This window comes from Manis javanica, chromosome 10, assembly GCF_040802235.1.
Source record: "Manis javanica isolate MJ-LG chromosome 10, MJ_LKY, whole genome shotgun sequence".
Classification (NCBI taxonomy): Eukaryota; Metazoa; Chordata; class Mammalia; order Pholidota; family Manidae; genus Manis; species Manis javanica.
Window position 1 is genome coordinate 119008114 of NC_133165.1, and position 9854 is coordinate 119017967.

Below are 9854 nucleotides of genomic sequence, written 5' to 3' on the forward strand. Positions count from 1 at the left end.
GAGCCTGTGGGGACCTTGCTCCCTCCCACCTCCCACCCATTCCTTGCAGCCCTTTCAGAGACTCCTTAGTGCCAAGACTAGGTTCGTGTGCTGTCTACACCACACACCCTCCACCCAAGCTTCCTGCCACTGAGATTCCCGCCCACCATGCTGTCCATGTCACGCTCCTGCTGGTCCCTCCCCTCTGAAGGGCCGCCTTCTCTAGTCTTCACCTTCCTGCAGGGGGCCTTCCCTCTCCCACCCCGTGGGCCCCTGGGCTGCCTCCTTCCGACCTTTTATCCCACCCAGTGTGGCTCCCATCACCTGTCGTCCCCCGTGTCGTCGGCCCTACCTCTCTTACTTTGTTCTCACTGCCCCCATCTGACAAACCCCAGCGGTGCACCAGTGCTGCCTCCCCTCCGGGCCTGCACCCCCAGGGAGTGCAGAGTGGCCCCCGGGACAGCGCTGCCCAGCCACAGTGGACGCTTCCCCGCCCCCCGCATAGCCTGCTCACACATGGTCAGCTCTCTTCTGCCCTGTAGTCTCCCCAAGCCTCTGACCCCACTCTTGTGTCTCAGGGGTGAGCCCACTGCCCCTCCTGCAGAGAACCATCAGGTGGGAGGCCTTGTGTTGCATCACCAAGCTGCAAGCTGCCTCCCGCACACCCCACCTGCTCCTCCCACACTGAGGGCGGAGGCCTCCCCACCTCCCATGTGCCCTATCCATGCCCCGTACCTTTCCCTCTCAATGGATTCTTGTCAGGATTAAACTCGATCTCTCCCACCCTAAAACACTCAGGCAAACCAGCCAAGCGTCATTCTAGCTTTTCTTGGCCTGCATGAATTTCTCTATAGCATTCCTCCAATGTCGCCAGCACCATCCACTCGTTTGGGGCATTTCCGTAGGTGAGCCAGCCCACGTCACTCCCCAGAAGCAGCTTCTCCGACTGAGAATACACGAAGGGCACCCTTGGGTTCCCCTCAGAGGCATGAGGACCGTTATAGACAAGTGCCGTGAGACAGGCTGTGCAAGAACGTGTGGGGTCACACAGGGGCCTCCGATCCATCCCGGAGCGGCAGGGGCAGGACAAGCAGCCAGTCTGAGGCGTGCGGGCCAGAGCGCATGCCACCCATGGGCTTCTGGGGCTGTGGGACCACAGTCCCAGGAGGGCAGCAAGTGCCCTGAGAGAAAGGAGCCGGTCAGCTGCCTTCCCTGGCCACAGACCTCACGGAGGCTTAGCTCCACCTGTCCCAGGTTAGACTCTCATGGGGATGGAAAATCTTTATTTTCTCTTTATTGGTGAGTATTGTCACATTTACATTTTGGAAAGATGGTCCTGGCAGCAGCATGGGAGACAGACTTGGGGAATGAGCGGGGAGGAGTAGCAGCTGCAGAATCAGGTCAGTCTCTGGGGTCCCCTGCTGGCTCCCCTTCCCTTGTTTTCCTTCAGAGCCAGCACACAGAGTTCTGTCCCCTTTCTGCACCCACTTCCGATGATGCTCACCACACCCTTCACCTGCCAAAGCCTTGCAAACTGTGAAACTCCCCAAACTGCCCCAGGCCTGCCCTCTTCAGACCCAGGCCCCCAGCAGGGCTGAGGCGCTGGTTCCCTCTGCATCCCTGCAGCTAGCTCCTCCCCTCTCTCCCCAGGGACTCCCCGCATCAGCAAACAAGAGCCCACCATCCTTGTCTGCCTCTCAGTCCCGCGCAGCTTCCCTCGACACTGTCCACTCTGTCCCCACGGCACCCCTCCTGCCAGCCCCTGAGCTCTCACCTCCTGCACTCCTGGGGCAGATGTGGGTGGGTGAGGCACCTGGCCCTAGAGGTGGGTTGGGACCCTGTCTGGCCGATTTAACCCTGCAGCACCCACTCCTTCAGCCTAGAAGGTTTTACCCCCACCAGGTTCAGGGACAACGTGTCCCACCAGAAGGGACAGAAGGCAAGGCTGGTAGCCCCCAGGTCCCTGATTAGTCACAGAGCACTTCCCAGTGGGCTGACCCTGTCAGGCGCCCCTGCCCTACATGCCCAGAGCTACCCAGCGGAGGGCAGGACTGGGGAGGAGGGCCAGCCATTGCTTCTGACTCCGCCCCCTCCTGGAAAGGCTACTTAGCTCTGGAGAAGCCAGCGCCACCATTCCAAGCAAGACCCGGATGATACTGACCCAGGGGATCCCGGGCACAGCTGGACACAGGCCAGCCTGGCTCTGCCAAGACCTCAGACTCCCCTGCCACTTGGCACCCGAGACCCTCTCACCAAAGGACACAGGACCAGCCTGCCTGTTCCCTCACCCGTGCCCCTTGCCCACACCTCGCACCGAGGGCCCCCCCGAGGTGAAGGCTGAAGGGGTGGCTCAAGGCTAGGGCCCCCACACCTGCCCGGCTGGCTGCCCCCTCCAGCCCCGCCCACATGGCCCAACTCCTGACTGCCACCCTCACCCTCGGTTGCATCAGCCTCCTCTACCTGCAGCTTCCAGGCGCGCTGTCCTGCTGCCTGGGGAGCCGGCAGCCCGCCCGACCCAGGTGAGTGCGGCTTGGATCTTCCCAACCCCTGCTTCACCAGGCAGGAAACCAGGATGCCTGGGAGGTTCCCTCAGTCCCTCCTGCTTCTGTCCCCACCTTCTGCTGTTAGGGAAGCCCCCCATCTGCTGCTAAGGCTCACCCCCTAAATCAAGGGGGACCCCCAATGCCTTCAGCAACCCTGAGCAGGGCAAGAGGCCTCTCTTTGCCTCTCTTCCTAAGGCACTCCTCTTCCCCCTTATTGGCAGAGCAGCCCCCTCAACAGGGGAGGTCAGTAGGAGGGATCCCCAGGCCTCCCCATGCCCCTACGCACCACCCTAAGGAAAGGGCTGAAGGGGGAAGACTGAGCACGGTATCCCACGGAGGCCAGGGGTACCCTTTGCCCAGAGCGTGCAGGTGAATGGGTATGTGACGGGCTACTCATCTGGCTGAGGGCCAGGACCCAATTGCTGAGCTCAAGGGGCTGTGGGCTTCCCCTGGCAGTGCTGCAGTCTGGGTGAGGGGTGGGGCCGGGCTGTGGGCCCTCCTGGCCTGCTGGGTAATGGTATGAGGGCCATGGGCTCTGCTGGTAGTGCTCTAGGCTGTTGGGGAAGCTGTAGGCTCCCCCTGGCAGTGACCCCAGGCCTGTGTGGAGGGGAAAGTGAGTGGGTTTAAGGTTCCTGATAGGCTGGGCCATCGGGTTCACTTCCTCCATCTCCCTCTGCAGGGAGTCCTCAGCTCGGACCTCTTCCAGTGGCCTGCAGCCCCCGCTTGTGGTCTGGAAGCTACGCCAGGCCCTCCAGCCACGGAGGAGCACCAGGCTATCCCCCGTGTTGGGTCGGCGTCTCCGGGATGGCCCCAACCAACGCTCAGGCTCCCACAAGCCCCGAGCCCAGCTTCTGCGGGTGGGCTGCGTGCTGGGCACCTGCCAGGTGCAGAACCTCAGCCACCGCCTGTGGCAGCTCGTTGGGTCAGCCGGCCCACGAGACTCGGCCCCTGTGGACCCCAGCAGCCCCCACAGCTATGGCTGAGGTGGGGCAGGCCCTGCCTCTGTCTGTCCCAGCCAAGAGGCTGCACCTCAGTCCCAGATCCGTAGCTGGGCCTCCAGCCTGCCCAGCCCCCAGAGCTCCTGGCAAAGAAGTGACTGCAGCAGTGGTGCAGGCCTCTGAGGAGAAACCCCTCACTTTCCACACCCACCAGGTCCCGCAGCCAACCTTGGACTGCTTTGGACGTATAAATTCAGGCACCTCCAGGCATATGTGCAGGCAGAATTCATATACCCAGAAATGTCCAAGCTCAGGGGATAGGTGCTAAGCAGGAGTGGCTGGCAGCCCTGGATGCCCAACAGTGCTTCAGAGGGGAGGGGTCTGTCCAAGCACATGGAGCAGAAGCTCAACACCCAGGGGGACACCTCTGGGATGCAGGAACGGGGCCAAGTCGGCCCAGAGTGGCCCCTTTCCTGCTGGTCCTGACATGGTTAGATCAGAGCCTGGCTTGGCCTGCCCCAGGTCCCCCATCTTCCCTACCCCGTGCCCTTGAGACTGGGAGGAGCAGGCAGCTGGCCCACTGTGGTCTGGGGCTGGGGTGAGAGACAGGCTGTGTTGATACCTATGTGGCTCCCTCAAGGAGTATGGGGATGTGAGGGTTCCACAAGCAGCCACAGGGTCCCTCAACCTCGCCCTGCGTAGTGGGGGCTCAGCGGAGGGAAGTGTTTGGGCAGCAGGTGTGAGCAGCAGGTGTGAGCAGGCTTTCCCAAGAGGGCTGGAATGGCCAGGAGAGCCGGGTCTGCAGCCAGCTGCATGGGGCTCACCGTGTGTCTGCCCCAGGTGGGTCTTTACACAGTCCTGCCGAATGGATGCCAGGCCACACGAGCCTGACCCAGGGTTCAGAAGGGTGGTTTCTGTTAGTCAGCGAACCCTCCTGTAGCACTTGACTCGCCAGTGCTTGTCTGCGCCGCCCTCTCTGACAGCTAGTGAGGGGCACTGTCATTGACCCAGCACAGAGGCCAGGGATGTGCCCACAGTCACTGCACCATCCATCCAGAGCCTGGGCTTGGGTCACAAGCAGCCTGCCAGCAGACTCCCAAGTATGCGAGAGTCCTGGAAGCACCCATCTGGCTCCCACCTTTGTGCCTGCCCTTCCAGCTCAGGGACATGCCCTCCGCTAGGCCCTGTGGGAACAGTTCAGGCTGGTCCCTGCCCTGGAACCACAATGCAGGGCAGTCAGTGTCGTGAAGATTGAGCAGGGCAGGCCGGGAAGGCTGCCTGCAGGAAGTGGAGATCTGAGGACGGCAGCAGTCCCAGAGGGAGCAGCAGAAACACCACAGCCTCCAGGCCACAGGATGGGTGGGCAAGGCTGGGAGAGGTGCCCGAAAGCAGCTGAGAGGCTGGAACCAGCGCCAGAGTGCGGGCCTGTGGTCACTGAAGGGTGTCAGCAGAGGCAGGCAGGGAGGGCGGGCGGGCAGAGAATGAGGAAGAGAAGGGCCCGGGAGGCCCTCCCAGTCCTGGGGTGAGGGGGCTACCTGACGCACACACACTCCTGCTCCCACCGAAACCCCTCCTTCACCCCTTCCCAACCCTACCACAGTCCCAGCCGCCACCTGCTTTTAGGGTAATGGCTCCAGCCTCCTCCCTGAAGCCCCCTCTCCATCCCTCCAGCAACTGCTTGCTGAGCAGGTAGGGAAGACAGGAAGGACCGAGCAGGGCCCTGAGCGCCAGCCGTCCAGGTGGGAGGGGACAGAAGAGAGGGAGCCCTAAGGCAGGGTGCCTGGGCTGGAGCCCTGAAGGCTGCACTTTGATGTTTTGAATGGGGGATCCCAGCGCCCCTCAGTTTATTCTCAGCAAGCGCAGGGGGTCACGGCAGGAGCAGCCCCCCAACAGGCTCCCGGCCACACAGCGAGGGCGAGTAAGTGTTCCGGCTTGTGCGCCCTAGAGGTGTGTCCCCAGTACCTCCCACTTGGACCACTGCCCCCTTCCCGCTCCCAGACTTTACCCTGAGCACACTCAGCACCCGTCTTTCTGCAGAACGCTGGCCTCTTTCCAATATGAGACAGTGACTCGTTTGCTTTCTGTCTGCCTCCCCCTTGAAGAATGTCGGCTCCCAGCAGGATGTCTGGCAGTTAGGTCCTTGGCTGCTGGGCTCACCTCTGCCCTAGTGAGATGGAGCCCCTCACCCCCAGAGCCCCTTGGCCAGACTTCAGTCAGTCTCTCCTTAGCCCTGTGCACAGGCCTCCCCAGTATCAGCAGGAATCCCCACTCTTGAGATCTGATCAGACCCTCATCTCCACCCTTGAAATCTGGTCAACTCCTCATCCCCACCCTTGAGAGCTGATCAAGTCCCGTCCCCACCCTTAAGATCTGACCCTCCTGCCTGCCTTCAGTAAGAATCCTGTCAAGTCTGTTCTGCAAGAATTCCCAACCCTACGTGTCTCCTTGTAGCAGTTTCCCACCCACCGGTGACTCTGCTCTTTGGGGATCATCACAGCTGCCTCTGCTGTATTCAGAATGGAGCCCAGTCTCTTTCCCCTATTGGAACGGTTTTGAATAAAGTCTTCCTTCCTATTTTAGCAAATGTCTGAGCACCTATTTCTTCATTAAGCCCACTCCACCCTCTACCCCTACCTCCCCACCCCCCAGCAGAATCCCAGGTGCCTGAGGATATTGGGATGGGCCCTGGGGTCTGCACCACCTGTTGGGAGGGGCCTAGGGTGGTTGTTTAATGCTCAAGGTGCTCTGGGGCAGAGCAGACCTAACTGCTAGAGAGCTGCTTCCATCTCCTGAGTCCTGGCGGGTCAGCTGCTCAGGTAGGCTGAAGTCAGGGCGAAGGGGGCTGGGGGCCCTTCCTGTGCTGACACATTAACCTGCTGAGGCCGGGAGGACGGCGGATGGTCACTCATTACCGAGGGCCAAGGCCAAGGGGCTGGGTGGCACCGGGTCACTTATGTAACCTGTGCGCATATATAGGGGTACACAGGCCTGAGGACCTGCCCACCTGCCGGCTCTGCACGGCCTCAGGATGGAGGTGATCGTGGTGAGTACCCAGACCCAGTGCACAAGTGGCCCTGCTGATTGCTCACCCAGCGGCCAGCTAGCCCTCATGGAAAGTAGGGGCAGCCCCCTGCCCTCTCCCAGCAGGTTCCTGCCGGTCTGCTCACCCGGTCAAAGGGCTCCCTCCTTCCTGCTGTGGTTTAGCTGGGGTAAGGGTCAACAGCACCCCCACCCACAGACTCCCGAGTCCTGAAAAGGACCTGGGGGTGGGGGTGCTGTGCACTCCCACGTGGTGTCCCTGTACCTGCATGTCTCTCTGGAAGCAGGTGACCAGACTAGGCCACAGGCAACGCTGGTGCAGGGGCCAGACATCTGCTGGGAGGGCTGTGCCTGGGGGTGCCCACACTGGGCTGCTGGCCCATCTCTTGAGTCCGATGCCCCTCGGGGTGTCCTTGCTTTCTCATGGAGATGGCATCATGCTGATGGCTCCAATCCCCTCCCAACCAGGGCCCAGACCCTTCCCTGGTCTACCGGCCTGATGTGGACCCAGAGAGAGCCAAAGAGAAGGGCAGCTTCCGTGACTACACTGTGAGGACCCCGACCCCCACCCTGTGCTGCCCCCAGCCCCACCCTTTCCTGGAGAGGCAGCACAGCCCTTGGCACATGTTGGGGGGCACCCTTGGGGAAGCCCACATGCACACCAGTGGGGCCAGGCTTGGGAGATGGGAGGTGGCGGGCCCCTGGCTGTGCAGCTGCCCGGTTGACCCTACGGCTTGCAGTCCGGCCCGCTCCTGGACCGCGTCTTCACCACCTACAAGCTCATGCATACTTGGCAGACTGTGGACTTCGTCAGGAAGAAGGTACCTGACCGACTCCTTTACCGCAGCTCTGAGGGTGGGGCCACCCTCCCCCACCCCAGCACCAAGTGGATGGAGAGGCGCTGGGCCTTGCCAACCTGTGCCCATGATGATCTCTCCCCTCCTGACCCAGCACGCCCAGTTTGGGGGCTTTTCCTACAAGAAAATGACTGTCCTGGAGGCTGTGGACATGCTGAATGGGCTGGTGGATGAGTCAGACCCAGATGTGGACTTCCCCAACTCTTTCCATGCCTTCCAGACTGCAGAGGGCATCCGGAAAGCCCACCCTGACAAGGGTGCGCCCCCCCCCCAGCCTGCCCTGGGGTGTGGTGGGGGCCCTGCCCCCTAGCCCCTGCGCCCCCCACAGTCTGCCCTGCTCTCTCCTTCCCAGACTGGTTCCACCTTGTGGGGCTCCTGCATGACCTGGGGAAGGTCCTGGCTCTGGCAGGGGAGCCCCAGGTAAGTACAGAGGTGGAGGGGGGTCAGCAAGATGGGGCTGGGGCAGGCCAGTCACACCCACCTGTGGCCCCTGGTCCCTCCCCAGTGGGCAGTCGTTGGAGACACCTTTCCGGTCGGCTGCCGTCCCCAGGCCTCCGTGGTTTTCTGTGACTCCACCTTCCAGGACAACCCCGACCTCCAGGATCCTCGATACAGGTGCCCCTCCCCCATGGCTACCCCCCCCCCCCCACCGCCGGCTGCTCCTGGCCCCCTCACCTTCTGCCTCTCCCTGCAGCACAGAGCTCGGCATGTATCAGCCACACTGCGGGCTCAGGAACGTGCTGATGTCGTGGGGCCATGACGGTGAGGCGAGTTAGACTGGGACAACAGGGACTGCGGTGGGGCCGCCCCACCCCGTGCCACATGGTGACCCCTCTCTCCCGCAGAGTACATGTACCAGGTGATGAAGTTCAACAAATTCTCCCTCCCTCAAGAGGTAGGTGGGGGAAGGGGCCTGGCCGAGGGCCCTGCCCAGCTCTGTCCAGCCTGCAGGGTGGCTTCCTCCTGCCCCAGGCCTTCTACATGATCCGATTCCACTCCTTCTACCCGTGGCACACGGGCGGTGACTACATGCAGCTCTGCAGCGAGCAGGACCTGGCCATCCTGCCCTGGGTGCAGGAGTTCAAGTAGGGCCCTGCCTTGGGGGTGGGGTGGTAGGGCAGGGAGGAAGGACTGGAGTCCTGAGCTCCTTCACAAGGCACTGCCCCTCCCCTGCTGCAGCAAGTTTGACCTCTACACCAAGTGCCCCGACCTGCCGGATGTGGATGAGCTGCGGCCCTACTACCAGGGCCTCATCGACAAGTACTGCCCTGGTGTCCTGAGCTGGTGACCAGCCTGCCCGCCTGGCCCAGGCCAGGCCCACTGCCCCAGTGTGACAGCCCTGTCAGCACAGTGATGAGCCGTCCCCCAGCCTTGCTGGGAGACCCCATAGCCCTCTTACGGCCAGCACTGGCCGCTCTGGCAGCCTCTCTGCCCAGTGACAATAAAGGCCTTGAAGCAGCCTGAGTCTGACCCTCATGGGGCTGTGGCCTCTCGGACATGGTGTCTCACTGCGCCTCCTGCCATGAACATCTTCTCGTCCCCCAGATCCAGTGTCAGACCCCGGGGTTGCCCTACACGCCCACGATCACCAGGTTCTCCAGATTCATGTGCCTTAAAAAGCCAAACTGAGCCAAACCCCTGACAGCTGGAAGAACCCAGAGCAGAAAGTTGCCTGTGACCAGCGGGCCAGGGGCTGAGGAGGCGGCCCACCAGTAGATGCCCAGGGCCCTCCTGAGGTGCTGCCCCATCTTGGCTTGGCCAGTCGCCTCCCTTCCCTGGGGTTTCATCCCCAAGTGTGGACCTTTGCAGCTCCAGGTGAGCGCCGACTCCCTCTCTGCCTCTAGTGGTTTATTTATTGGAAGAAAATGGATCTTTTGTCTCAGAATTCCTTTCTGTGGGAATCTGCTGATGGCATCCCAATGGTCTCTGTTAATATTTTCCTTGGTACTTCCTGCTAATTGGCAAGTGAATTTAGAGACTTAATCAGATTCGGGTTTGGCTTCTTGCGGGCGAGAGCATGTTAGAGGTGGCGCCTGTTCCTCAGGAGGCAGAGGCTGTCCTGTGTTGCTGGAACATCCCTGACCTGCTGAGCACAGGGCTCTGCCCGCCCCTCCTCCCTCAGGTTCCCTGAGGGCCCCGCTGGACAGAAGCTGCCTCCTAGCCTCTCTGGGCGCTGTTGGATTAGGAAAGGCAAGTAAAACCCCAGGTTTTCTCCTAATTTACCATTTGCAAGGGTTGTTTCCCTAGCACCCTTCAAAGGTGATCGACTTACCTGCATTTATTTGTATTAAGAACAAACAGATTTGAGTGTCTTTGTGCTCCAGCTCATTGAAGTATTCTCAGCAGCGCTCAGCTGTTGCGTCCCCAGCTGGTGTGTGGGGCTTCCGGATGGGCTCCTGGGTCCCTCTGGCATGGCCACAGGCCTGTGCTGGATGTCCCGCCCCCTGGGGTGACAAGACACCCAGGCTGCTAACTTCCTGTGTCAGCAGTAACGTTAC

The 9854-nt window shown here is 61.5% G+C and overlaps 2 protein-coding genes across 6 annotated transcripts; both read left to right on the forward strand.

Annotated features, from left to right (window-relative positions):
* The first annotated feature begins 1800 nt into the window (after positions 1-1800).
* On the forward strand, positions 1801-6224 carry ADM2 (adrenomedullin 2). 2 transcript variants are annotated; one of them, XM_073214115.1, is made up of 3 exons: positions 1801-2309; positions 2446-2498; positions 3202-6224. In XM_073214115.1, exons 1-3 carry the CDS (start codon positions 2130-2132, stop codon positions 3503-3505), a joined length of 537 nt encoding a protein of 178 aa, XP_073070216.1. In that variant the 5' UTR covers positions 1801-2129; the 3' UTR covers positions 3506-6224. The 2 variants fall into 2 exon arrangements, with proteins under 2 accessions (XP_073070216.1, XP_017513523.2); XM_017658034.3 differs by having other exon boundaries at positions 2154-2498; positions 3202-6222.
* Positions 6225-6363: 139 nt separating this feature from the next.
* Positions 6364-8852, forward strand: MIOX (myo-inositol oxygenase). 4 transcript variants are annotated; one of them, XM_073214113.1, is made up of 10 exons: positions 6364-6503; positions 6968-7048; positions 7240-7320; positions 7451-7613; positions 7685-7776; positions 7907-7971; positions 8051-8118; positions 8202-8251; positions 8329-8441; positions 8536-8852. In XM_073214113.1, exons 1-10 carry the CDS (start codon positions 6489-6491, stop codon positions 8642-8644), a joined length of 837 nt encoding a protein of 278 aa, XP_073070214.1. In that variant the 5' UTR covers positions 6364-6488; the 3' UTR covers positions 8645-8852. The 4 variants fall into 4 exon arrangements, with proteins under 4 accessions (XP_073070214.1, XP_036862562.1, XP_036862564.1 ...); XM_037006667.2 differs by having other exon boundaries at positions 7862-7971; positions 8536-8816; XM_037006669.2 differs by having other exon boundaries at positions 7709-7776; positions 7862-7971; positions 8536-8816.
* Positions 8853-9854: the final 1002 nt, after the last annotated feature.

Bases quoted from the DNA above. Each gene is read 5' to 3' on its own strand.
- ADM2 (XM_073214115.1), top strand. From the start codon at position 2,130: ATGATACTGACCCAGGGGATCCCGGGCACAGCTGGACACAGGCCAGCC. The intron at 2,310-2,445 runs GTGAAGGCTGAA...CTCTACCTGCAG, and splicing joins GCACCGAGGGCCCCCCCGAG to CTTCCAGGCGCGCTGTCCTG. The intron at 2,499-3,201 runs GTGAGTGCGGCT...CTCCCTCTGCAG, and splicing joins CGGCAGCCCGCCCGACCCAG to GGAGTCCTCAGCTCGGACCT.
- MIOX (XM_037006667.2), top strand. The intron at 7,321-7,450 runs GTACCTGACCGA...CTCCTGACCCAG, and splicing joins TGGACTTCGTCAGGAAGAAG to CACGCCCAGTTTGGGGGCTT. The intron at 7,777-7,861 runs GTAAGTACAGAG...GTCCCTCCCCAG, and splicing joins CTCTGGCAGGGGAGCCCCAG to TGGGCAGTCGTTGGAGACAC.